Raw genomic sequence first — 27713 nt, forward strand, 5'->3', positions numbered from 1 at the left:
CTCTTGGAAGAAGTATCAGATCCTCTACTTAAGATACCCCACTGTAAAAAAAAAAAAAATATATATATATATATATATTTTATAGGCTGTTACTTGATTATTATGCAAGGAGTTGTTCAAATTGTAGCTGTTTGAAGAGGAGGTAACTTAATCTGTAACAGCTGTGTTTTATAAGTCGATCACACATGGTTGTGAGTCAGATCTTCATGTGTGGAGTCACTAGTTACTATATCTGTCAGATAAAGGTAAAAAGTAGAACATTTCCCTCTGAATTGAAGTGGAGTAAAAGTATACAGTATTGAGTAAATGTACTTTCCATCATCTGGACCGTGACCCTATATTCTGCGGCTCTGACACTCTTTGCCCGTCGTTGTCATCAGTTCCAGGATGGATAACAAGTCTTACTTGGTTCAGATGAACGGGAACGGAGTCCACGGCAAAAGCGCCGTCAACGCCAAAAGCCTGAACGGGACCAACGGGGTCAACGGGAAGGGGGTGCACGGGAACGGCATCCACCACGTCAGCGTGAATGGCAGCTTGTATCCGGCCAAAGCCAAGAGCCGCAGGCAGAGATGGGAGGTGAGGGCCTCAGAGATGGCCAACAACACGCTCAATCCCATCCGGGCCATTGTGGACGGGATGAAGCTCACCCCGAACCCGGAGAAACCCATGATCGCGCTTTCCATAGGTGAGAGGGTTTCTCCTGTGTGACCGAAATCACTGATTCCAAAAAACCCTCTGGAGGTGCCACTATGCTTCCAGGCCCTATTTGTAATGATGAACTCGTGAATCAAACGCTCTTCGGACGAATCCAATAAATGTGTGACTATAATCAATATAGAATAACAAAACAGACCAATACGTTGCCTTTATGATATGATCCTACTAATATAAGAGCTTGGCTGATTGTCAATACATGTGCAATGGCATACTGTCCATTCTCTGCCATCCGCTGATGTATTTATTTGTGTTTTACCACAATTCTACTAGCTTTTTTTAATCTTAGACATATATATCTATTCTCTCACTCTGACTATCTGCTCCTCAGGGGACCCCACTGTGTTTGGAAACCTGCCCACAGACGATGCCGTGCTTCAGGCCATGAAAGACGCCATAGACGCCCAGAAATACAACGGCTACGCCCCTTCCATTGGTGAGTCGCACCGGCGATGTCCCGCTCCAAAGGGGAATGTGAATATGTTTTGATTTCCCATCTCTCTGTGAGTCACTTGTGTCTCTGTCTGCCTGCACTTTACATTGCCTCCGTGTCCACCGGCAGGTTATCTGAAGAGCCGGCAGGCGGTGGCCAACTTTTACAGCTGTCCCGAGGCTCCGCTAGAGGCAGAGGTGCTTGCTCCTAACACACACTTGTTGCAGTGACTTCAATCAAGTAGAAGTGTATAGGAAACTGTAGGGCTGGTTTAAACTAACGTGCGTCCTCACCCCCTGTCCAGGATGTGATTTTGACCAGCGGCTGCAGTCAGGCCATTGACCTGGCTATCAGTGTCCTGTGTAACCCAGGGGACAACATCCTGGTCCCATGCCCAGGCTTCTCCTTATATAAGACTCTGGCTGTGTCCATGGGCATCGAGGTCAAACTCTACAACCTGCTGGTAAGTAGGAGGGGGGGTCACATCCCTACCCTCACCATACCTTTTGTTCTGAACATAGACACTTAATGTACCCACCTTTCAATTAAACAACATTTTGGGAAATTTATGCTCTTTGCCATCACTGTAAAATTCATCTGTGTGTCCGGTACAGAGAATAACTTGCAATCCTGCAGAATAACACATTTGAGATATGTTTCTGTACGCTCAAAATCTTGATAAAAAAAAAAAAAAAAAAGTCTCAATAACTAGCTTACTACTCGCCGAGTAGTTACCGAGTAGTTACCGAGTAGTTACCGAACCACTAACCGCGGTTAGCACTGTCGCACGGGAGGTAAAGCTGGTCGGAGCAGGTTGGGGGTTCGATCCCCGGCTGCCCCCGTCATGTGGAAGGTTGAAAAGCGCTATATAAGTGAGATCATTTACCATTATACGCTGTTGAACTGCAAGTCAGTTATCACTCTTTGTATTGTGAATTTGAATCCGTGGAGATGATACATTTGCTAAAGCTCATTTATTGGCTATTTGAGTTCTCTTCCAGGACTTTCTTGTGTGGCCCCCACCACGTGTGTCCTTTTCCTTGTCCATAGACTTTACATTGAGATGCCGCCACGCACATAATAACAAGTGGCTTTTCATGGCTTCTTGGGAAGGTTTTCGCAAATGTCAAATCTTCACGGTTTTGACGTTCAGAAAACAAACTGTAAATCGCGTGGAATGTTGCGACACTGCAGTTAGCCACTGAGAAGAACTGGCATTACCGAGTCAGGTGGCGGGTTCGCAAACTGAACTCTGCTATTGGCAAAACCCAGTTGTTTCTTGAGTGGATTGCTAACTAGCAAGTTTCTGTCATTAGCAAGGCGAAACATGTCATGGATCTCCTTGTCTTGTCTCTGTCTGACTCTGGGTTTGATGGCAAACGAGCGGCTTGGTGCTCCTTTAAGGTGGCCGATGAATATACATTTTGTATAATCAGAAATTGCACGTTGTCATAGTCACATATCTTATAAAAGATTTAGATGAATCCTTTGTCTCAAGTCATCCCCCCCCCCTTTCTTTGTCTCCCTTCTCCTCGTGTCGTGCAATTTTCCCATCTTGGAATAAAATGTGCGGTTTAAAATGTCATGAAAGCTGCTGGAGTCAAGCTGTGCACAGTTAGTGGTTCAGGATGAGCTTTACAGCTCCACATATTGGAACTGGCCATCAAACACGTTAAAATCTCGTCAATCAATGCATGTGGCGCAGTGACTTGAATATCTCTCGCCCGAACAAAGACATATTTCACATATTCAACTGACCACAGGCTGATATGAATCATCTTGCTGAGAGGCCCACGCCTTCAGAAGTTAGTTACACCGAATGAGCGGTGACATTCAAGGACTCGGTCAATGGCAGTTGAGAAAGATTACACTGTAGCCTTACACACTGGCTGCTGAGGACATGATACCTTTCACCCTCCCGTACACTCTCCAACACCTGAACCTCACTGTAACAGGCTGCTACCTCATGTTTGCAATAGTAGCTATGTCGAAACAGATCTATCAGACACGCGTTATCATGCACGGCAAGTACGTTTCTGCCCTCATCCCGATACATCCTTTGATTTGCAGCCAGAGAAGTCGTGGGAGGTTGACCTGCAGCACATGGAGAGCCTGATCGACGAGAGGACGTCCTGTCTGATCGTCACCAATCCGTCCAACCCTTGTGGCTCCGTCTTCAGCAAGGAACACCTACAGAAGATCCTCAAAGGTATAAAAACAGTAGTTCAAACCCCTCAGAAGCTTTGATGTGTTGGCCTCAAAAGTCTGTCTCCAAAGGTCTCGCTCATGGTGGGAACCGTCGGGTCTCTGTAATAACATTATAAAGAGTCGGTCTGAGACCTGCTCTATTTGCAAAGTGTCATGAGGTGACTTTTGTTGTGATTTGGCGCTACATAAATAAAACTGAACTGAGCTGAGGTCCAAGGCGAACATTTGGACTGTCGCATAAACACGGCATGTGAAACAATGACACGATTCTTGTTTTTCCCTCAGTGGCCTCCAGACACTGTGTTCCCATTCTGGCTGATGAAATCTACAGCGATATGGTGAGTACAACAACACGCCAACACACAAGTCACATAGCACGGGCTGGCAGGTAGGCTCGGCCCTCTGTAAACACCAGTGAGGCAGGTGTTTGCCCCGGCCGTGGATGGTGGCTGGACATCTAGTTTTAATAAAATGTGTGTAAGTTCCTGGGGGGGAAAACAGCATACGTTACCTCAAATGGTATTTTATTTCATTTTTCATAATACCATGACTTTTATTTTGTAATATTCTGACTTCGTTCTCAAAATATTACAACTTTATTTTGGAAATGCACGTTGTTTTCTCATAACATTACAACTCTTTTTTTTTTTTTTTTCAAAATATCTTGACTTTATTCTGTACATTTTTAAGATTAAGATACCCCCCCCCCCCGTCCGCAGTCCCACAGTGATCCCTCATGTTACTTTTAATGAAAATGATCCCAATGAGAAATTCAAATATGGAGAAAGAGAGAAAATTGGTTTTTGGTCTCCATTCACTCAGCCCAAACAGCTAATGCCCCGACTGCACAGACATCAGTTGTAACCAGCGCTGAATTAATAATTTCATCTTAATGACCCCAGACTCCTCCACTTTCTCTTCGTCTCTGTACACGTATGTCCTCCCAGTACCTTCAGTTCAAGCAGCCGTCAGCTAATTCCTATCTGTTCCCGCGCACTCACATCTTTCTTTTTGTGCAGTTGCGCTGCCTTTTCGTCGTTTGCTTTTTCTGCAGTCTGAACACATCTTAACTCTTTACTGTATGATTCACGGCGCTCGCCAAAAGCTGTTTTCTCCAGAACTACTTTTTTTACCAAAGAAAACGTCCCCAGAATAATTGTGTTATTGTGTAATTTCCCTTTTTTTTGTGTGTGTGTGTGTGTGTGTGTGTGTAAAATGCTGTGAGCGCCATAGATGTCCACTGTCTTGCGACAGGAGGCAGAGATCAAAAGAGACAGGTAGCGGGCGAGCCACCCCTTCAAACATGAAAATGACCTTGAATCTGAATCTTGTTGACCACCAGAGAACTGCACTGTCAGCACGTTCAGTCTAAAGCGTTGGCATCAATGTTGGCCTTGATGAAAAGTCTTGTACCGGTCAAACTTTTGTTTTGAGGGTCATGCAAACATGGACACAGATGCGCGCACTTAGAATCCTGTACACACAGAGACGGGGACAGGCAGGAACGCACGCACACACACACACACACACACACACACACACACACACACACACACAGGCAGGCTGAATGTTGTTTGCCAGCTCGATAAAAAGTGGAGATAAGGTAAGAGCTGAATTGTCTAGTTGCAGTAGTTTTCCACTTCGGTAACATTCTGATAAGGTGATAGATACAAATCATGGGCGATGTCCAAAGCATCTTTCACTGACTTTTACAAGTCAGTGTCACATAGCGTATAGCATTAAATCTCTGCCTTGGATAGCCGCTGTTGAAGAAATCATTCGCAGTGTGATGTTGAAAATAGGCAAACAAATCTCTTTGTTAAGAGAGGAGCTTGGAGACGGAGCATGAGGTCCTGGGCGAAGATAACAGAAAGGTCACAGAAGTAGCTGAAGAGCGTTCAGTGGAATTCCGGGAATGAAACTTTGTCTCACGGCTGCAGCAAAACATTACAAATGCGCCTTTTCCGTCAGTTGCACAGATTTATTTCAAAGGCTCGCTTTTGTGCTTTTCAAATTGTTTCGTAGGAGTTGGTGCGAGTGGAAAAGTTTAGAGTCTGGGTTATTGGGTGCACCCCCCCCCCCCCCCTCCACCACCACCACCACCACCACCGCTATCTGACCAATACGCATTAAACACAAGCAGACCAGAGTGACTCTGCACTTTTTCCCCCGCCATGCATGTGTTTGCAATTAATGCAGATGTTGGGTTTTTTTTGGCGCAGCAGAAACAGGGGAGGAATCGGGGGCGTGTGGTGGGTGGAGAGCTGGGTTGGGGGGGGTGGTAGTGAGGCATTTTTTTAAATGTTTTTATGAGTGTTTGGAGGCTCAGGGGCTCAGTCAGTGGGGCATTAGCCCCGTGTCCCTCTCCTCCATGAGACCCTCAGCAGTGAATTATGTTCACAAGGCATGTCTGCACAGTCTGGGTACGCTCTGTGCAGATGTGTGACACTGAATATGAGTTGTAAAGCCAGTCATTTTTACTATAAACTTGCAGAATTGAAGTGTTTTCTGTCTTTTTTTTTTTTCTTTCCGACTTTGAACTCATTTGTATTGAACTGGTGGCTGGAGCCGGAATAGCTGGTAATTGCTCCATGTTTTGCTACACTTGGCGTTTACGTCCAGCTTCTTTGCTGCGCACCCAAGCGGGACCCCTCTCTGTGCTGATCACGACGTTTTTGTGTAATCCTGCTCTTGCTTAAATCGCACTCGGTTTCAGAGAGGGAAGGGGGCGGGCGGAGTCTCCGCATGTCAAGTGAGTTCAGGCACATTTCGAATGCACATTGCTGTTATGTCATTCAGAGCAGTCTGGCCAATGGGACGCGGGGCGTTCCCCACTCAGCGTCGAAGACACTGAGTGGCTTTAATGAGAACCAGCTTTCTGTGGGCCCACTGTGGTTACTGTACACTATCTGCTCTTACTCTTTCTTTGGGTTCTCCCTCACCTCCAGAATAGATATTATATGATTCCCTTTGCTCAAGTATTGGTCAGGTCATTTGTAGCGTCAAAGCTGCACCAGTCAATAGTTATATATTAACACAGCCTCACTCTGCAGCTCCCCTCAGTTTTACGCAGCGCTGTAGCATCTTTCAGTTCACTGTGTTGCTCCACGTTATAAGAAAAAAAAAGTAAATCAATGGTGCTTTAGCCTCTTAAAGTTGTCTGATATTTATGTTATATGTAGAATGTAAATTATTTGAAATGACAGTAGGGCACAAATACAATATATATATTGTATTTATATATATACATATATATACAACATAGTTTGCACCAAAGAACTACCGCGGAGCCTTTTGGCTGCTAAAGTGCACTGGTGCCTTCAAGCGGGCTCGTGTTGACCGACCACGGGGTCAATAGTCAGAGTTAGAATGACGCACTCGGCTGATGTTGACTGCTTAACGTATGGGAATGTTTTTAAAGGTGTCGGATGCCAGAGGAATAACTTTTTTTTCTTTTGTCGTCTACTCCTGACTTAATCCACTCGGATGCCAAACACACTGTGTGCTGTACTTGACTTTGACTTGTGTTGAAAATATTGCCTCCATCACTCTACGTAATGGTGACCCATGACCCCGGATGATGACCATCTAAACGTGTTATCACTGTGTCCCTGCTCCTCCTGTCCTCAGGTTTTCCCAGGTTGCAGCTGTCCTTCCATGGCGTCGCTCAGCAGCGATGTTCCCATCCTCTCCTGCGGCGGCCTGGCTAAACGCTGGCTGGTCCCCGGTTGGAGGATGGGATGGATTCTCATCCATGACAGGAACAATTTATTCGGATCCGAGGTACATAGGCGTTTGTGCATTCTTTTTAACAGAGGAAAGAATTAGGAAGACTGCAATAAGATGACCGTTGACATGTCACACAATCCGCACGTCTCCTTCGCAGATTCGACAGGGTCTGGTGAAACTGAGCCAGCGTATTCTGGGAGCCTGCAGCATCGTGCAGGGCGCCCTGGAGAGCATCCTCAACAACACGCCTCAAAGCTTTTACAACAAGACCATCAGCTTTCTCAAGGTAAACACACAAGAGACCTTCTTACCTCTGTACGTTACTGGCACTATGATCAAAATAACTCAGCAGCAGCTCCTCCATGTTGCTATATGTAATATGGTGTTTTTAATGGCATTTTAATGACATGGTTAAAATATGCAAATGTGTATATATAATATTTAAAAAGAAAAACTAATGTATGTATTTTATGAGCTGCTGTGGAGCAATAAACAAACCTTATTCATAATCCCTTTCAATGTACGTGACCAAGCTATTGTGTCTTCACTTCTCTTCTATGCTTTTAAATGTGTATTATTTATTATTTATTACTTGCTGTGATATTCATCACACGAGGCTGATTGGATGGTTCGTCTCTTTCTTCCTCAGTCCAACTCGGAGATTTGTTTCAACGAGCTGTCCACCGTCCCGGGCCTGAACCCCATTATGCCTTCAGGGGCGATGTACCTCATGGTCAGTACTAGAACACACACACACACACACACACACACACACACACATGCAAATCAGTTCTTTTTTTGTGTCATGATGACTTTGTAGTTAAAGGGGCGCTCCACAGGTTTGACTTGCACTTTTTTAAAATGAAAAACCTGCGTTACAAACTGGCGGGGGGGCAATTGTGAATTGTGTGTGTTTTTGTACGTTTGTCCAGGTGGGGATTGACATGGATCACTTTCCAGATTTTAAGAACGACGTGGACTTTACTGAACGGCTGGTGACCGAGCAGTCCGTCTTCTGTCTACCTGCCTCAGTAAGACACCGTCCCTTTGTTCTGTCGCTGCTCAACAATAAATAAAATTGAAAAACATGTGCGGTCACTTCAGTGCCTAAGAGTGCCCATGCTCCGTGCTCTCCCCAGGCGTTCGAGTATCCCAACTTCTTTCGCATTGTGGTGACGGTGCCGGAGGAGATGATGGTGGAGGCTTGCGGTCGGATCAGGGAGTTTTGCCAGCGCCACTATCGGCCCTGCAGCCGCGACAGCAATGATCTGGACCAGTGATGCAGCAGAGGCACACGGACCTCGTGAAGGCCAAAGCATAGCTAGAGGGTGGCAGAACTGTCCTCTAGTCACATATACTGAGCTGGAATCAGCTTTGTTGTTTTTTATTCCACCATGTTAAGAAGTTAGAGATGTAGAAATCTGATGTCCAAACTGTGTTAATATTGTCATCACTGTGGCGACCAAAAGCTTGGAAGCAACATACCTGCTGGTCCGTTGGTGTAATTTTTTTATGTAAACCTTATGAAATGAGCAGACCTAATATTTATATTTTATACAGGCAACTTATATTAACCTCTACTTGTTTTGTGTATTTATATAATTTGTGTAACAACTGCATACTGTACACACCAGCTGGCTTCTTTGCTGTCACAATTGGGAGAAGTGAATATATATATATTTCAATATAAACGTTATGTTTTGATAATCGTCTGCATGCTTGTGCTAGTGAAGGACTCTCAGTGCAGTGTTAGACTGCATTGGCATGCTCTTTATCATTCTCTGTATATTGTTTGTATGTTAATTCTGTGTCATATATATATATATATTTACAGACAAAAAATTTATTTAGTAGTTTTGTTAATAGTTACCTAATAAAAACTTCCTATATGACGTGGCTACATAGATGTACAGTGCACATGTGGTTCCTTCCACTGCAACCTGTTGATTGGGACTCTTACTGGCCCGGAACTCACAGAGCATTTCTCCAGTAACGCTTAGATATACGTTATAACAGTCGACAAACAAAGTCAGCAACTAGCCGGTAAACATAGTGGAACATTAAAGAGCCGGATGTTTCCCTCCGGAGTTGGTGGAGACCAAAACGGAGCTAACGCGGGAGTCAGTATCGGATTTGCATTCGCCAAGGGGTCAGAAACACGACTCGTGAAGCTAATGTTGCTCCATATCTGTTGGAGATAAGCAACTGTTTGGTGCCTGCAAGTGGGCTTGTGTTACCATGCAATGTTAGAAAAGAAAATTAAAGTGTTGCACAACAACTATAGGATGCATTGCCGTGAAACTTTGTACAGACGTGGTCCCTAGAGGGTGAACCCAAATGACTTTGGTGAGTCTCAGACTTTTCCTCTAGCGCCGCCATGAGGTTGACAATCTGCAAAACTGATGACATTCCCATTAACCTCAGCTGTGCTTCGTGTTTAGTGTCAGCACGCAAACATGCCAAGCTAAGACAGCGAGCAAAGTAAACATTGCGCCTGTTAATAATGCAAGACCCGTCTTAAGGCCCCCTTATCATTCCAGTTCCATGATTAGTAGTCCACATTCCCAAAACATATTCTCAATAATCAGTTTACCGCAAACCACACAATGGGCAGTTGCCTGCTTTGTCTGTTGGTAATCCAGTCTTCAATATTTCCACATCAACAAAATGGAGAGCAAAATAAATGTCAGCGATTTGTTTCCTTCGAAATAAAAGCATCCAAATGGCCAGTTTTGAGAATAAACATTATAACTAATACTTACTCGTGTTGTAAAATTGTTATGAAAATGATCTCAATGCTACCGCACAACCTCCTTTAAAGTCCTCCAAGGCCACCATACTTTAGGCAGGTAGACTTTAATTGACAAAGATTGATTCAAATGGCAGAATAAATCAATCAACTGATGCACATCCATCTAAATAATGAAATACGGACCAACGCCTTACAAAGTCTGCACGTGTCATGCACAACCATTCACTTGTTGAATGAATGTAACTTGTTAGTTAATGGCTGAGAGGTAAATTACATTTTTTGACATGAAGATTACTATTCATTTATCAGTATTTATTACATCATATTATATTATATCTAAAGATTGTGAGGCTTGTATCACTGGATATGCTAAATTGAACAATAAAATCTACAGCATTTGTACGGTAACTGCACAGCGCAGTGATACAATATCGCCATCTAAAGTGGAGCTAGAAGTACTGCGGCAGACCTTTCCGTGCGGCGTGACCCAGCCTGTGTTTGTGTGAATGTGTGCACGCACTGCTGCCCCTATGGGAAGAGTGACCTTTGCAACATGCTCCTCCTCACTTACTGAGTGTACACATAAATACTTCATGTGTGTTGTCCAATAATTAACTACTGGACTGATAAGGCAGGAAGAGGAGAAAGAGAAAGAAATAGTGAGAGTGGAAGAAAAAGGAGAGAGAGAGAGAGAGAGAGAGAGAGAAGGACAGAAGCACATGAGACAGAGTTAAGTTAAATCAGAAAAAAAAAAAGAGGAAGGACGTTGACTCAGCAGTTGCAGTTTGAGAGGAAGTGTGTGTGTGTGTGTGTGTGTGTGCGGAGGTTCTCGTTTTGTTTTTCTCTTGCAGTGGTTAAATGTACTCCACTGAGGACACACAGGTGGCCAGGACCATAGAGCTGAATGATGGCACACGAATGCCAGTTTTGGGTCTGGGGACATGGAAGGTAGCCTCAACACTCATTCCTATATCTGCTTTTTACTGTAAAGAGTCCAGTTCTTATCACTGTGTTGTCTTGCATACTGTTAAAGAGAAATGTTCTTAATTAATGCATTTCAAATACATGCATTTAAGGTAAAAAAAAAAAAAAAGAAGAGTATTTTCTGATTTGCGTCTGTCTAGGAAGGCAATTGAAAATAATGGATTCTGATTGGCGGATTATCCGTCCTCGTCCAGTTCAAATAGCAAGGAAGTTACTCGCAGGCTGCATACTGATCTTGTCTCCTTTACCAAAAGAATAGTTCGGCATTTAGGAAATAAGATTTTGCTTTTTTTGCCGAGAGTTAGATGTCTGTGCATTAACTATGGAGCTGGAACCATGAGTTGATTAGCTTAGCTTAGCACAATGACTGGAAGCACGGGTAAACAGCTAACTTAGCTCTGTCCAAAGTTCAAAAGTCCTACAAGCACTAATTCACATGTTGTAGCTTGTTTGTTTAATCCCTGCAATAAAACTCAGTGTGACTTTCTGGAGTTTCCCTAGTTAATTGGCAACTTACACCGACGAAGACTCCAGGAAGTTTAGTTCTCGCGTGTAACTTGCCGTGAAACTACAACTTTTAGGTTTAGGCGCTTTAGGCGTGCTTGCAGGCGTATTTTTCAACTTTGGACAACTTTGCTTTCAGTCTTTAGCTAAGCTAATTGACTCCCGGTTCTAGCGCCATAGTTAATGCACAAGCATGTGAGTGGTATTGATCTTATTTGACTCTTGACTAGATTGCAAATAAGTGTATTTCCCGAAATGTAAGAACTATTCCTTTAAGGTTGATCATGACAAAACCTCTTGGCCCTAAGCCTTACCTCAATCTTTTATAACAGACAGCATTTAAAAATTGTTAGAGATTGTCGGGGGTAGGAAATGCTGCCTCGGAGGCACTCGAGGAAACGAAGTCCTTTGAGAAATGTACTCAAAACCCTGACTGCTATATTGTGTCCCCAATAGTCTTTAAGTTAAAATGCCGTATAGTTCGGCATTTTGGGAAATACACTGCTTCCTTTCGTGGAGTTCGACATGAGAGTGGTACCGATTTTGTCATAAAATATGAAGCTACAGCTAGCAGCCAAGTTAGCTTAGTTTAGCATAAATACTGGAAACATGGAGAAACGGCTTTTCTGGCTCTGTGCCAAGGTACCAGAATCCGCCAATCAGCACCTCTATAGCTGGTGGTGGGTTTTTTTTTGGTGTGGTTTTACAGGGGGGTTATGTACCTCATGGCGATGACAAGATTGCAGTACCTCCATTTGTTCAGTCTTTATGCTAAGCTAAGGTAACCAGCTGCAGGTTCATGCACGAGTGTGGTATCGATCTTCTCGCCTAACTCTCAGGAAGAAAATGAATAACCGTTTTTTAAACCACACTAAAATAAGTTTGAGACATCAGCGTAAGTGCTGATATAATTGCCATAAGGTATATATGAACCTCTAGGTCAGACTGGAGAGATATTTCCTGGATGAAAGTTCACAAAGAGAAGTGAAGCTTTTCATGGTTTCGATGGCGGTTGAGATGAAAGAGAGTGACGTTTTACTCGTTGCAGTCCTCCCATCTTCCTCGCACCTCAGTCCAGGGTGCAGTGGAGGCTGCCATTGCTGCTGGCTACCGTCACATAGACACGGCTTACAGCTACGGCAACGAGGTTGACATCGGGAAGGCTCTGCGCTCCAAGATGCAGCAGGGCATCATCAGGCGCCAGGACATGTTCATCGTCAGTAAGGTGGGTGCTGAGGAGAACGGGTGTTACGGCAGGACTAGGGTGACATGGGGGATTATAAGGGGTAATTATATCATGTTTGTTTACACAACTGATATATTTTGTCCTATTGAATTGCAATGAAGGGTAGGTAAAAAAAAAACCCACCTGTCTCACCCATGCCATGCTTGAAAGTAGACAAACCCTTACATACAGATTCAGGGGGGGTTCGTTTTCTGATAAGAAAAAAAGTAAAACATTTTAGAAATATATTCACTACTAAGTGCTTAGATTTTTGAAGTACTTTCATACTTAATATGTTGCCTTACAGCCGTGGGCAAAAGTTTTGAGAAGGACACAAATATTAATTTTCACAAAGTCTGCTGAATCAGTTTTTATGATGCCAATTTGCATATACTCCAGAATGGTATGGAGAGCGATCGAATGAATTGCAATTAATTGCAAAGTCCCTCTTTGCCATGACAATGAACTTAATCCCACAAAAAAAACATTTCCACTGCATTTCAGCCCCGCCACAAAAGGACCAGCTGACATCATGTCAGTGATTCTCTCGTTAACACAGGTGAGAGTGTTGACGGGGACGAGGCTGGAAATCACTCTGTCATGCTGACGGAGTTAGGATAACAGACTGAAAGCTTTAAAAAGGAGGGTGGTGCTTGAAATCATTGTTCTTCCTCATTGCTTTGCTCAAAAAGGGGCTTCACAGACGAGGATATTGCTGCTAGTGAGATTGCACCTAAATCAACCATTTATCGGATCATCAAGAACTTCAAGGAGAGAGGTTGAATTGTTGTGAAGAAGGCTTCAGGGCGCCCAGGAAAGTCCAGCAAGCGCCAGGACCGTCTCCTAAATTTGAGTCAGCTGCGGGATCGGGGCACCACCACCAGTGCAGAGCTTGCTCAGGAATGGCAGCAGGCAGGTGTGAGTGCAAGACTTTTGGAGGACGGCCTGGTGTCAAGAAGGGCAGCAAAGACGCCACTTCTCTCCAGGAAAAACATCAGGAACAGACTGATATTCTGCAGAAGGTCCAGGGATTGGACTGCTGAGGACTGGGGTAAAGTCATTTTCTGTGATGAATCCCCTTTCCGATTGTATGGGGGCATCCGGGAAAAAAAAAGCTTGTCCGGAGAAGAAAAGGTGAGCGCTACCATCAGTCCTGCGTCATGCCAACAGTAAAGCATCCTGAGACCATCCATGTGTGGGGTTGCTTCTCAGCCAAGGGAGTGGGCTCACTCACAATTTAGCCTAATAACACAGCCATGAATAAAGAATGGTACCAAAACATCCTCCGAGAGCAACTTCTCCCAACCATCCAAGAACAGTTTGGTGACGATCAATTCCTTTTCCAGCGTGATGGAGCACCTTGGGTCCACGGCCAGGAAACTCCCCAGACCTTAATCCCATTGAGAACTTGTGGTCAATCCTCGAGAGGCGGAGGTGGACAAACAAAAACCTACAAATTCTGACAAACTCCAAACATTGATAATGCAAGAATGGGCTGCCATCAGTCAGGATGTGGCCCAGAAGGCCTTCGACACTTATGAAACGCTTGTAATTATACTACAGTATACCATAGTAACATCTGACAAAAAGATCTAAAAACACTGAAGCAGCAAACTTTGTGAAAACCAATACTTGTGTCATTCTCAAGACTTTTGGCCACGGCTGTATATATTGTATATGATATTGTGTTTTGCTGTTAACCCTCTTTTGTTTTAATAGCTGTGGTGTACCCATCATGCTCCAGAGGACATCCCTGTGTGCCTGAATAAGTCCCTGAAGGATCTCCAGCTGGACTACCTGGATCTTTACCTTGTGCATTTCCCTGTTGGCCTAAAGGTTAGCGTATTTGACTGTAGCCGGTATGAATTTAGTTTGGCTTTACAGCCCATAATGCGCGGCACAATACATGTGTTAGTGCTGCATTGAGTGATTCTTGACCATCAGGGAGCAGAAACCCTCCAAACCAAACTCAGGGAATAGCTCCACTAATCACATTGCTATGGCTGACATGTAGGTGACAAAGAGCAGCACGGCCATCCCATTGCAGTTGTGTTTCTATCCACCCAACAAATATAATACCTCAATATTAACTCTGTTGCGGTCTCCGCCAACTACTACAAAAAGGTATACAAACGTATGGAAAAAGATCTGGGTCTTAACTTGCTAGATGTTCAACTTAGTGTAAGGGTGTCAACCATAGTCTATGTGCAGGCCAGAGAACCAAAATGATGAGCTAACGGCGGCTAAAAGAAGCATATAGGGGTGGGTTATGTCACTACGAGCATCCTGTTCAAACTACATGTTATTTTATTCATTGCCAATATCAAGAATATCCCTTCACGCGGGTTAGAAGTCATTTCTAAACCCTATAAAATGAACAAAAGAAGCATTTGTTTGACTGTTGACGTTTGAATTTCCTCCTAGAAAATGGGTGATGAGCTTTTCCCGAAGAAGGATGGAAAGATGCTGACCTCTGACATGGACTACATAGACGTATGGAGGGTAAGAACACCTGTACTCACCACAGCTGAGCTGCCCTGCCAGTTTCTAATGTTAAAATGAAAAAACAAATAATAATAACAAAATATTATTTTTATTAATAGCAATGGAAAAAATGTAACGGAAATGACGCAAATATATGCAGCTCAACGCGTTCATCGACAACATCTTGTACTTATAATCATTTCAGTTTCTTATGCCAGTTACAGAAAAACATATATATATATAATATATATATGGTTTCCTAAACTCAGTAGTTTTCTCCCTCAACGTTAACTTCTTTTGCTATAATTTAAATTGTGTGTTATTGTGTTTGCAGGGGATGGAAGCCCTGCAAGCCTCAGGGAAGGTGAAGAGCATCGGTGTGTCCAACTTCAACATCCTGCAGCTGGAGAGACTTCTTGCTCTGTGCAGGGTGCCCCCTGCTGTCAATCAGGTGACAGTTCAGTTTAAGTTCAAGGGCTACTGCCTATTTAACAAGATCTGGTTAATATGAGGAAATCTGAAGGAATGTACTACATGGAAATGTACGCTTTGCACGAACAAAGTTCATAAGGAAACCAGTCGGAAGGTCCACGAGGTTAGTCAAAAAAGGTCCTCCTTATAGAGCCACCGTTATCCAACCGAAATGTTCAAAAAACAGAAATGCAACATGTACGCTCCCTTCAAAATATATACATCAGGAACAGCAATGCATTGCAAATAAGAAGTGAGTGGTCCGAGATCAGTTGGGTTGTCCTGATTGACTGGTGGCCTGCCTTATAGAGCTCACATTAAGATTTTTTTTTTCTTCTTGCCTTTGTTTGGCAACAGAATGTGGGGGGGGGGGGGGAAGACAGGTAAAAATGGGGAAAAAACAGTAGACACTCTGGGTGTGAAGTTGGATCTAGAATCTGTCCCTGTGTGGGGCCGAAATGAATAAAAGCAGAATAGATGACGTCATATGACCTCGTTTGACATTACGCGAACCACATCCTGACATGATTTAAACACTATCTTTCATGAATTACCTCTTTTATCTGGTCATGTGACGCCATACACAACATAGCGCCATCGTGCGGCGGTGTTGGTGCATGACGTGTTCATGTAACGTAGAACTAAACCCGCTTGACCCGCATCCGCATGTGCTCACCTTTTTTGTGTGGTGTTCTCTTATCCACAGGTGGAGCTTCATCCCTACCTGATGCAGGCAGAGATGATAGAGTTCTGCAAATCCAAGAGCATCGCCCTGACTGCCTACAGCCCCTTCGGCTCGCCTGCGAGACCCTCAGAGCTGTAAGGCGCACAGCATCACACTCGCACACTCCACTGACTCAGACTGGTGATTTACAAATGACTCAAGCCACCTGGATGCTCCGGTCGATACCGCAAACCTAGGTGCGATCATGCTCGGAGGTCATTTTCTGATCCACAGTGGACACATTTATTTCGGTTCCTACAACCAAATCGCGGCACAGAAACAAATCAGAGTTCATAGTGTTATCTGTCGTCCTATAGCTGAACTTTTGTCATCTTCCCACCAGAGAGTTTCCATCTGCTCTTTAATTTCATTTATTCACAATTGGGACATATCTTGGTCACATGGTACGGAAGACTTAAAACGCCTAAATTAATACAAAGAAAGTTAGATGCATTTTCCTTTCATATATGCATTGACTGTCATAATCAAATGGAAAAACCATGTTAATGTTTTTTAATGTAATGTAAAGTAGCACCGCCTGCTCTTCAAGATCAGTACACCCAAACAAACCTTCTCCCTGCAGAGACACTGATTTTACTTTTGAAGACTTAGCCCAAACTTCGAACTGATCAAAGTATAATGCCAGACGTGGATCCTGAGAAGAGCTCTGATGGACCTCCATACGTCCCAAAGAGAACTTTGGGAGTCGAGGAGGATCTTACTGTTGTAATCTGGCTCGCAACACCTGCCCTCTTTGTTATGCGTGTACGGGTTTTTATCATCTTCATAAGCCTCCAACCCAAGCGGGGGTTCTTTTTGATGTTTCTGAAGCAGACTGAAAGTAGGATGCAGAGTCTAGTGAAGTGTAGAGTAATGAGTGCGTTTAGAAATGTACTGTAACTACCCATCGAGCGCATAGTCTTTTTTTTCTATCTTAGGTTCAGAGGAGACACTGATCCGCATAAGCTCCTGGAGGACCCAGTCGTGGCAGACATAGCCAAGAAGCACAGACACAGCCCTGCACAGGTCAGTGCGAGTACTGTACATGTATATGTGTGTGTGTATTCCTTTGTCAGTAACCGTGGTGTTCTCCCAGGTACTGCTGAGGTACCATGTGCAGCAGGGTGTTGCAGTAATCCCCAAGAGTGACAAGCCTCATCACATCCTTGAAAACACAAAGGTAACGCTTCTCCTCCCTCCTTTGCATTCATCCGCTTCCTGTTGTGAGTTCACGACACTGACATGTCACCGGCTTCTGAAGTTGATATGGGCATGTGGAAGCAAGGAAAAAAAAAAACAATGAGCTGAAAGATGCAAACGAGCTCCTGTAGAGCCGAAGGGAACTGCACAGTCAGATAATAATTGCCACTTATGGTGACCCCTTTCACGTTGCACGTAGTCACTGAATCCACTGCTAATACATGAATATTGATTTATATGAATTTTGATCAACAAAAAATAATACATGAAACCAAACGACGCGAGCGTCACATACTGTATTCTCAGCCGCTTAAAAAAAAAAGAAAAAAAAAAAGCAGATATTTAAGTCCTGTGGTTAAACGTGAGTGTTCGATTGGCTTATACAAAAAAGAACTGTCGCTGGGCTCCAGTGGTCTGTGCCAACAGTTTAGCATACAGGAGCACTTTTTCATAAGCTGGATATTGAGTGAAAAAAAATCTAAAAAGCAAGAAATCTTATGTAAGACTTGGATCCAAACGTTTCATTGGACTGACTTTGCCGTCACCTGTCGCTAGCGTGGCGGAAAAAAAGAAATCCCTACAACCTTTTGAATGCTTAAAAAGTCCCTCTTCTCAGGTTGGCTCACACCAGCTGTACTATCGCCACAACGTGTGCATAAGTGATATCACAGAGTACGCAATGTATGTATTTTGAGTGTCTGTTTTCACCACTTTAAGAAGCCAAGTTGCCCAAATGAGTCATCAATGTAGCGGTCTGTAAGACTCTGTTTCAATGCCGGTGCAGATCTTTGACTTCAGTCTGCCTGAAGAAGACGTGGGCGCGCTGAGAGGGCTGAACCGAGGGTGGAGGGCCTGCGTCCTCGACGAGTAAGTGCGGACGCGCAGCCGTTGTGAGCAGTGGCCGTCGGTGGGGTGCAGCTATTTTCACAGTGATGGTTGTTTTTTTTTTTACCGTTTCTCAGGATCAAGTCTCATCCGTACTACCCCTTTGTGTGAGGAGCTGAGAGAGAAGACAGAAAACTGGATCTCAAGACGTCAACCGGACCAGCTGCAAATCACTTGTTTACCTAAATAATGACTGATGATGAGTGTGAAGACAAATCGGATGACTGTGAGTAAGAGTCGGCCTCCAGATGTGAATGTAATGAATGTGACCGGCTATTATCACTTTTCTATTTTGCTGAAAACTGAGACGATTCCTTTTCTAATGTTTTCCTATTATGAATAAAATATTGCATGTTTGTGTTCACACAGTCGCTAGATTATCTTGAAAGTTACGATTTACAAATGCACAGTCCGACAAAATCATTCTGAAACATTTTATTTTATTACAATGTACATTATGATTTCGTTACGTACGCTCTCGGTGTTATTTGCATTGCTGGATGATAAAGCAAAGTGTAACATAGGAGTACAGACGAGGCTTGTCAGTCTGTATACTTATAAAATAACACATAAATAATCAAAGACCAGGATATATTTGTTGGATTATGTCAATTCTATCGCTTTTAGTCCTGCGATCCGCACTTACCTTGGAGTTGGAATTCTGAGGGATTTTTTTGGTTTCATATATGATGATGTCCAAAAAGTCAGGAGGTTAAAGCGGCCCGTCGCAGGCAAAACGCCAGCGTCTTCACCGTACGGTCCACGCAGGACACATGGAAATAAAGCGACACAGGAGAAATGTCTCTTGAAATTTGAAACGCCTATTATGTGTGTATTATTTTATGGTAATTGGCTCCCGGTTTGATAAAACAAGGGCTGACCTAAGGGTAATGTTTCACATTTTAAAACAAATCCAAAGCTGTCTGCTAGTAAACTGTGGTAACGGAGGTGTTGCTCCATGCAATGCAATTTCGAAACCGAGACACTGCACTGAACTTCTTTCTTTTAACGCCTCCGACATCCAATTTGAAGTCGACCTTCCTGGGTGGCTTTCGTGTGTGTGTGTGTGTGTGTGTGTGTGTGTGTGTGTGTGTGTGTGTGTGTGTGTGTGTGTGTGTGTGTGTGTGTGTGTGTGTGTGTGTGTGTGTGTGTGTGTGTGTGTGTGTGTGTGTGTGTGTGTGTGTGTGTGTGTGTGTGTGTGTGTGTGTGTGTGTGTGTGTGTGTGTGTGGTGTAGGTTAGCGCAGACTGGAGTGCAGTACAACTCCCACCCACGTCTTGAACGCTTAATATTAACCCACAATCCAGCCTTTGACTTTCTAAAAACTCATTTCCGGACTTTAAAAAGACAGAGGCGCCTGAATGTACCAAGGACACAAAAATGATTACTCCGATTTACTCTGAACGCAGCAGAAAGACTGTCCATCATATGATCATTTATCAGGTGTTCTTTACCAAAGAGAAACTCTGGTTAAATCAGTGTTAAGCATGAACGCTCCTCCTCCTCCTCCTCCCCCTTGTTGTGATGCTGCAGTGCCTCTGGGCTTGTGAGAAACTGATTCTGGTGCTCTGTCTTCTATTCAAGATTTGGTATCAGCAGTACGTATCGGGCTGTGACGGCCAAAAGTCAGATCTTGTATTGTCAAAAAGAAAGTCCTTCATCGCTGCTGTTACCTGGGGTGTGATATTCCTTTCACCCCTTGACCCATCTTCTTCTCCGGAGAAGGTGACGACGGTAAGGGCTTCACAGTACACACGCATGCGGAGGCCCCTGCGATGCGTTTGGGGAAGTCTGGCCCTCTGGTCCATGAGCCCTTGTCAGGGTTGTACACCTGAGTGGCTCTGGAAAATGCCATGCTCTCCCAGCTGTAGCCCCCAAGCACGTAGATCCTCCCTGCCCAGACTGCCAGCCCCGCCTCGCTGTTGGGCAGCAGAAGCGGTGCCACCTGGGTCCACTGGCCGCTGCGTGGGTCGTAGGACTCCACCTGCAGGATGTCGAAGCGCTCGGTGGTGTCTTCGTGGTCATCGCTGCCCCCGATGGCGTAGATGAGGTGGTTGAGGGAGGCCATGCAGTGCCAGCCCCGGGCCAGAGACATGGCCTGCCGTTCCACCCACACATCGCTGTCCCGTGACGGGTCGTAACTCAGGACATCTCGGCGATATGGGCCGATCTGATAGTCGTGACCACCTGAGATGTAGACTATGCCGCGGTGGACCGTCCCTGCGTGGCCATAAGTAAACCTAGAAGAGACAGAATTCAAAAATTCAAATGTTTAACTTGTGGTGCCAGAGAAAAGGACGTATCATTTCCTAAATCATAAGGGGTTCGTCATCTGTACGGTGGCCATTTTAGAACACCTCGTCAGACTTGGCCCAAATTCTTGTATAAGCTGTAGTTTGTCAGGCTTGGGCCAACTTCCATCACCTTCAACTGCACATTGTAAGCCAAAGCTAAATTACGAAAAACACCTTCATCAATTTGACACACACACATGCGCGGCATTTAGAAAACGCGCTGCAAGTAACGCAGGAGACGACGCAAACTGTTTCCAGAGGACACTTAAAGGTGATGAACATGGCTGGGACGCACTTGTTGTTGCCATGGTTTGTGTCTCACGAGGTCATTGAAGTTGGGTCTGCGTATCCTACGTTCACTCAAGTATTTCATTCAATTCAATATTTTGTAACTAAACTGAATGTCACTAATTTACAAAACACACACAAAGGCAACATACAAGTAAACAAACTTCCCCCTCAGAGAATGTGTAATGTGTTAGCGCTGAGGTTACCTCATTATAACGATAATACACTTTATTTAATGGCGTCTTTCGTGGCGGTCAGCGTCATCTTACATCACATAAGAGCAGCGATAAAGCACCAGTAATAAAACGGTAAGACATGCAATAATCAACAAAGCATATGAGCTAAGAGTTAGCAATGAGTTAAAAATCGATATTGCAGTGTAAAATAAGATGCAGTTGATGTGTCCCCAAATGTCCCCATCAAACAGCAGACCCAGTAGTAACATGTGTTCCCTACCTGGGCAGTCCTGCTACGTAGGACCAGCAGTCCTCAGCGGGACAGTAAACCTCCACAGAGGACAAAGCTCCGGTGTCATTCCTTCCACCCACGGCGATCAGGCACTCTCCCACTGCCCCCAGGTAAAAATCCACTCGCCGCTGGTTCATTGGAGAACCCTGGAGAAACATCACACTGTCACTGTGTCTGGGCTACTGCTAGAAGACACGAATAATAAACAGGACGCAAGAAATAATACAAGCATAACTAATGGCAGCTGAAAGTTCCGGCGCACATTTATGTAAACTGTAAAAAGTACTTGATGAGGAGAATGGAACTGGCTCTTTGGTACAGTACCCTGGTCCACTGGTTGTGGCGGGGGTCATATCTGTACAGCAGATTACAGGCAGCGTCTCCACCGTTGTCCCTGGACGAGCTGCCGCCAGCAGCGAAGATGAAGCCCCCCAGTACCGCCAGGCAGTGGTGGCTCCGCTGGGCCGGCAGCTCAGTTTCTACCTCCCAGCTTCCCGTTTCACCGTCGAGCCGGCAGACGTTGGCGCTCAGCTCCTCCCCGCGTTCCGACACCTCGGGAGGTAAAGAGAGGAGGTTACGGGAATCCAGTGAGCTTCTGTTCCAGCTGGGTTTAAAGAGTTTACTGTCACTTTCAGGTCAGCATCCAAATCAAAGTCAAGTCTCAAGTCTTATTATAGCAAGTCACAGTCAAGTCTCAAATATTTAAAGAGGAGGTATTATGCTCATTTCCAGCTCTGTATCTTTATTCTGGGACACTACTAGAGCAGCTTTGCATGATCCACAGATCAAATAAGTCCTTCTTCATCTTATTGTGGCCCTTCATGCGGCCCCTCAGTTCACCCTCTGTCTGACACAAGCCGTTGGAGCTCCTTCAAGGCCCGCCTCCCTAAAAGCCCACTTTCTTCTGGTTGGCCAGCTCCCTGCGGCCCGCAGCAACAGTAACTTAGCTTGGAAAATAAGAGATATGGGGCACTGAATTTGAGGAACTTACTGTTTATAAGACCGCAAATGGGACAAGAAGTAGGTTGGAAAAAAACGATAGATGCTGCTGTAGCTGAGTGTTTCTGGGGACTGGGCCTCACTGATGACTGTACAAAAACACACAACTTTATTCACTGATTTTGGTGAAACTCCATCATTTTACGGAGAAAATGTTTTCTCTCTGTGATTTACGGAGTTTCCTGATGGACAGAAAGCTTTATAAAGTAACTGCTAACTGTAGCTGCCGTTAGCTCAGTTCACTCTGAGCACCAGGGGAGTGTTGGTGTTTACACGGCCAGCACAGGAGCTTTGGACCGCCGGGAGGAGGAGGTTTTCAGTCCAGGGCTCTGAGAGTAAGGTGGTTCGAGTCAGCTAACTAAGAGCATAGATATAGATATATATCTATATCCAACACTGTAACACTATGTATGTGACAGAAAATAAGGAAAAGCATAATGGGGCCTCTTTAAGGACAAGTCACAAGTCTTATAATGGCAATTCTCAAATCTTTATGGACAAGTCCAAGTCAAGCCACATGTGTTAGAACCGCGAGTCACAAGTCTTACAATACCAAGTCTCAAATCTTTATGGACAAGTCACAAGTCTTATAATGGCAATTCTCAAATCTTTATGGACAAGTCCAAGTCAAGCCACATGTGTTAGAACCGCAAGTCACAAGTCTTACAATACCAAGTCTCAAGTCAAGTCTCAAGTCTTATAATGGCAATTCTCAAATCTTTATGGACAAGTCCAAGTCAAGCCACATGTGTTAGAACCGCGAGTCACAAGTCTTACAATACCAAGTCTCAAATCTTTATGGACAAGTCACAAGTCTTATAATGGCAATTCTCAAATCTTTATGGACAAGTCCAAGTCAACCAACATGTGTTAGAACCGCGAGTCACAAGTCTTACAATACCAAGTCTCAAGTCGAGTCTCAAGTCTTTATGGACAAGTCCAAGTCAAGCCATATGTGTTACAACAGCACGTCACAAAGTCTCAAGTCAAGTCACAATTCTTACAATAGCAAGTCTCAAGTCAAGTCACAATTCTTACAATAGCAAGTCTCAAGTCAAGTCTCAAGTCTTTAAGGACAAGTCACAAGTCTTATAATGGCAATTCTCAAATCTTTATGGACAAGTCCAAGTCAAACCACATGTGTTTCAACAGCACGTCACACTTCTTAAGACTTAATAACCTCAAGTCAAGTCTCAAGTACTTAGGGACAAGTCAAGTTACAAGTCTTCATAAGCAAAGATGTGTGGCTGCGCAAGGCCTACCTGTTGCCGTCTTATTTTTTATGGTTATGAGATATTACCAAGTAAAGACTTGAGACAAATACTTTTTGCCTCATGTCAAGCCAAGTCTTTAGGGAATCAATTCTCAATTAAGTCAAGTCTCTTATCAGTCAAGCCCACATCAAGTCTTGAGTCTTCATTTTTGCGACTGAAGTCTGACTCATGTCTCCTCAAGTCTACAGCTCTACCAGCAAATCTAACTTGCTTGTGTATTCAGCCCATTTTTCACTAAGGCTGTAATATTTAAAAAATGCTGTGAGAGAAAAGATTGCTTTCTACAGGATTGAGAGCAAATATTCTATATGAACTTATGGATGACACTTATGGATGGACTAATAACAGATTAAAGAGTGTACAAATACTGTAAAGTCGTCACCAGAGTGATCCATCACCCGTCTGTACCTCTCCTCCAATCAGCAGCAGCTGCTCTACTCCTTCCCTCAGTGTGGTGCGTCCTGTTTGCAAGAGCGGCTGGGCACTGGGTCTGGCGTGGTACCCCAGAGCTTCCTCCACCAGGGCCTCGCAGCCGGACTCTTCCGGCAGCAGGGCCCGCATCGCCGGCACCACCCGGCCCACCAGGTCCCCCACCGGCATCAGGGGAAAGCGGATGTGGGAGAGGAGCTGTCTGGCGTGGGCGGTCCGCTCGGGAGTTTCGCTGAGCCACTGCAGGGTGGCCTGGAGAAGTGCCTCCTCACCGTCATGCTGAACCTGATGATGAAGAGAGGAGCTCAGATATTATTTAATGTGGTTTCTCCTGGTCTTACCCCCCCCCAAACATGATGTGGACACCATGTGGTGTCGTGGTGAGAGTATTTACCTGGCTACTGGAGAGGTAGGAGGAGAGTTTGTGTACAGGAATGTCACGGATGAAATCGGGAGTGAAAGAGAGCGTAGCGAAGCGCGTGAGGATGAAGTGGTCGATGAAGGTGTCCAGACGCTCCAGACTGTAGAGCTGAGCCAGCTCCTGCAGGTACAGGTAGTTCTCCTCACTCACCTCCCTCTCCAGGTACTGGCAGCAAAAATCCACCACTTGCCACACCTGAACAACAGAAAGTTTTCACATTAAACACGTTTTTTTTCTTTTTTCTTTTTATAATGAAACGCTTGTTTCCATCATATTGGATTATACCGTTTTAGTTTTTTGGTGTTTTTATTTCTTAACAATTTAAAGGGTAACATTTTGTTTAAATCTCATATTAAGCAGTTATAAGCAACATATAAACAATGCTTTACAACATACTGTGTGTAGATATAAACAAGTGTTTATTAGGAAGCATTCATAAGTGGTGTACAAACAGCATATACATATAGTAGTTGTAATCAATATATAAATCATATGTTTAAGTAGTTCAAAATACATCTATATGCACTTTTAAACCTGCTGTGCATGTGTACAAACAGTGCTTTATAAACGCTTTATAACACACCAGTAAATTTGCTATTGAGATAAATACAAATCTTACAACTGTTTATTCATTACAAACTACTTTAAACACTAACCCTAACCTACAAACGATTTGGACGTGTGCATGAATAAATACTTTAAATAATACAATTTAAAGAATAAGACTCACAAAGTCTCCCTCTGGAATGAATGGTCATCATTAACTGGTTCAATTTTGTTAAAGCGACGCATTCTCACCACTGATTATCGGCCTACAGCTGAGCTTCCACATACAGCGTAGTATGACGCACCTCCTGTATATTTAACACCATGTGTTGAACAGGAAGCGCCAAGTTTCTTACCTGAAGAAGGTGGGCAGCTTCCAGCACATAGTCAATGTTTCCTCCATCCAGTGGCAGCTCTCCGCTGTACAAGAAGTCCACTACAGCGCTCAGACCGATGTAGGACATCCCAACCAGCTCCACCTGCCGACAGGAAGAGGACAACAGAGGTCAATGAGGAGTCGATGTATGATAGTGTTTGTGTACACCATCCAACTACACCTTTTTTTCGACATGTAAACTGAGACGGACACAGCGAGAGGAATGCATTTATTAGAAAAATACCTCCTCCTGGCGTTCCTCCCTCATGCCCAAGGTAAACATGGCATGGAAGTATGGGCTGGAGACGGCCAGCAGGGCTCGGTGAGCAGGGACCCGCTGGTCGTCAGCCACCAGCACCACATCACAGAATTGGCTGTGCTGCCGCTGCTCGTTGAGGCCCTGCAACACCTCCGCAGCCTGGTCCACCCAGCGGAACACCTGCCAACACCACACCACACCACACCACACTCTGACAACAAGTTTGCTGAAGTCCTATTTTTCACTTTTACAGTTTCAGATTGATGAATTCACTACAATACCACCCACTGTCCAACTGCCGAAATTCAGATAGGCGTAAGTTTCAAGTTGAACAAAATGTTAAAAATGCTGAGTCACCTTTGGATGTCACACAGCATTTAGGCTTTTTGAAAACTTTTTTTTTTTTAAGCCCTGGATTTTACCTCTCAGGGTACATACGAGCTGCTTTGCCGTCTTGGTGGAGGTTGTTGTGGCAGGATGCAGCCTGTGAGGTAGACTGCATACACTATTCCTCCTACAAATAAAACTTTATTGGCATTAGGGATATAACTATTATCATTATAAAGAACCCATTTCTACGGCTAACATTATTATTGAAAGCATGATGACAAATTTAATCAGAATTTTAATCTGATTGCTCTCTCTGCATAGAAACCTAACCACATACTGGGAGAGTCTCACATAGAAGAGCCACTAGTGGCTGGCCGACTCAGGCTTTCTCTTAGTAAATGTATCTTTCTTATTATGGGAGGAACAGACAGAAGTAAAGCTGATCTGACCTCTGGGTTTGTGGTTCGTTGACGGGACAGGAGTTGGAAGAGTGTGCAGATTTTTGCTTTACATACTCCACTCCTTTACTTACTAGTACGTACCCTAAGTTTGCCCCTGCGATGTAGTCAGGTAGCTAATGCTAACATTAGCTAGCCAGCTGTCTACACACTGGGTCCCCGCATTGATTATATCTTGTACTACACTAGCATACGCACAAAGATGTACACATTTGCACCCATGTGTGTGTGGGTGATGCAATCCACATTCCTGTTGACGGTTTCACGCTATTCCACTGACTGACAGTGCCAAGAGGCGTGCGGCCATGCGCCGGCAAAGACAGAGAAGAAGAAATATGATCAACGTAAACAATGCATGTTTATAAAAAAAAGTTTTTAAAAATCTGCTTTGCAAATGTTTTATCACTGAATGTAAATATAACTGTTTAAAGAAAACTTCACAGGGTTCCTCTAAGTATATGTGCTGCTCACTAGAAATAATGTAATATAATAAAGGTCAATAAGGCTGTGTTCTAATATTCTCAAATGTGCACAGTCTCTTGAAGCGTGGAGGCTCCTCTAGACAGACTGTGGCTCAGAAGAAACGAATGCTATTCTGCGGATTTGACATAGCAGCTGGCAAAGCAGTTCTAAACTGTACAACCCAATCAGAAAGTGACACGTAGAAAGAATATGAGGATCACTCAATTCCTTGTCATTCTAAGGTCATGTTCGTGGTGACCTCTTGAAATGAAACGCTGTCAGCTTCCTTCATGTTTGTATTTATATGTGTTATATGTGTGTGTGTGTGTGTGTCGGCGTCTGACTGTGTGGCTCAGCTCTGTGACCAGCCCTCTCACTGAAACACACAGCAGGCACACAAACACTGACCTTGGACGATTCACTGATGCGTTGGGGCCGGCACACACGGCTCAGTTTGCCATTGTCCATTATGTCCCCTCAGGCGAGCATCGTCGTCATCTATCGGACACACAAACACACACACACTGGAATTCATTGACAGTACTTTAAAAAGGAACTCACATAATTGTACCCCATTCATAGCACTACATGAATCCCTCACAGAGTTAAGAACCAGGAGAGAGCTATGAATATGTGTAAGTTAGTTTGTACTTGGACATGTAGACCACCTACTGTCCTCATCTTTCTATGCTTGTGAAGACACATGGTCCCCACACTGTTTGCTAGAAAAGCAATAATACGCACACACACACACACACACACACACACAGTCAATGACAACGTCACGTTCTCTT

The 27713-nt window shown here is 44.2% G+C and overlaps 3 protein-coding genes across 4 annotated transcripts; 2 read left to right on the plus strand and 1 right to left on the minus strand.

The window, feature by feature from the left end:
• Window positions 1-381: 381 nt before the first annotated feature.
• Window positions 382-8367, plus strand: tat (tyrosine aminotransferase). The gene is made up of 11 exons (XM_070907972.1): window positions 382-688; window positions 1049-1153; window positions 1280-1347; window positions 1455-1613; window positions 3221-3359; window positions 3644-3696; window positions 6989-7141; window positions 7245-7373; window positions 7737-7820; window positions 8020-8118; window positions 8227-8367. Exons 1-11 carry the CDS (start codon window positions 388-390, stop codon window positions 8365-8367), a joined length of 1431 nt encoding a protein of 476 aa, XP_070764073.1. The 5' UTR covers window positions 382-387.
• A 2330-nt stretch (window positions 8368-10697) lies between these two features.
• LOC139286531 (aldo-keto reductase family 1 member B1) lies at window positions 10698-18653 on the plus strand. Its single transcript, XM_070907355.1, has 10 exons — window positions 10698-10787; window positions 12376-12552; window positions 14272-14388; window positions 14977-15054; window positions 15371-15487; window positions 16214-16326; window positions 17170-17257; window positions 17328-17411; window positions 18216-18298; window positions 18394-18653. The coding sequence occupies exons 1-10, from the start codon at window positions 10698-10700 to the stop codon at window positions 18425-18427; spliced, it is 981 nt and encodes a 326-aa protein (XP_070763456.1). The 3' UTR covers window positions 18428-18653.
• A 1029-nt stretch (window positions 18654-19682) lies between these two features.
• On the minus strand, window positions 19683-27420 carry klhl36 (kelch-like family member 36). Of its 2 annotated transcripts, XM_070907755.1 has the most exons (8): window positions 27328-27420; window positions 25655-25849; window positions 25391-25513; window positions 24462-24683; window positions 24047-24352; window positions 21690-21917; window positions 21354-21511; window positions 19683-20555 (listed from the first exon to the last, which is right to left on the minus strand). In XM_070907755.1, the coding sequence occupies exons 1-8, from the start codon at window positions 27385-27387 to the stop codon at window positions 19985-19987; spliced, it is 1863 nt and encodes a 620-aa protein (XP_070763856.1). In that variant the 5' UTR covers window positions 27388-27420; the 3' UTR covers window positions 19683-19984. The 2 variants fall into 2 exon arrangements, with proteins under 2 accessions (XP_070763856.1, XP_070763855.1); XM_070907754.1 differs by lacking the exon at window positions 21354-21511 and having other exon boundaries at window positions 21700-21917; window positions 27328-27417.
• Window positions 27421-27713: the final 293 nt, after the last annotated feature.

This window comes from Enoplosus armatus, chromosome 6, assembly GCF_043641665.1.
Source record: "Enoplosus armatus isolate fEnoArm2 chromosome 6, fEnoArm2.hap1, whole genome shotgun sequence".
In the NCBI taxonomy this organism is placed as follows: domain Eukaryota; kingdom Metazoa; phylum Chordata; class Actinopteri; order Centrarchiformes; family Enoplosidae; genus Enoplosus; species Enoplosus armatus.

Coding starts and splice junctions, on each gene's coding strand:
- klhl36 (XM_070907755.1), bottom strand. CDS start 27,387: ATGGACAATGGCAAACTGAGCCGTGTGTGCCGGCCCCAACGCATCAGT. Junction 25,850..27,327: donor GCATCAGTGAATCGTCCAAG/GTCAGTGTTTGT, acceptor TGGTGTTGGCAG/GTGTTCCGCTGGGTGGACCA. Junction 20,556..21,353: donor TACGTAGCAGGACTGCCCAG/GTAGGGAACACA, acceptor TGTCTCTTCTAG/GTTTACTTATGGCCACGCAG.
- tat (XM_070907972.1), top strand. CDS start 388: ATGGATAACAAGTCTTACTTGGTTCAGATGAACGGGAACGGAGTCCAC. Junction 7,142..7,244: donor ACAATTTATTCGGATCCGAG/GTACATAGGCGT, acceptor TCTCCTTCGCAG/ATTCGACAGGGTCTGGTGAA. Junction 7,821..8,019: donor CAGGGGCGATGTACCTCATG/GTCAGTACTAGA, acceptor ACGTTTGTCCAG/GTGGGGATTGACATGGATCA.
- LOC139286531 (XM_070907355.1), top strand. CDS start 10,698: ATGTACTCCACTGAGGACACACAGGTGGCCAGGACCATAGAGCTGAAT. Junction 16,327..17,169: donor CCTGCGAGACCCTCAGAGCT/GTAAGGCGCACA, acceptor TTTCTATCTTAG/GTTCAGAGGAGACACTGATC. Junction 17,258..17,327: donor ACAGACACAGCCCTGCACAG/GTCAGTGCGAGT, acceptor GTGTTCTCCCAG/GTACTGCTGAGGTACCATGT.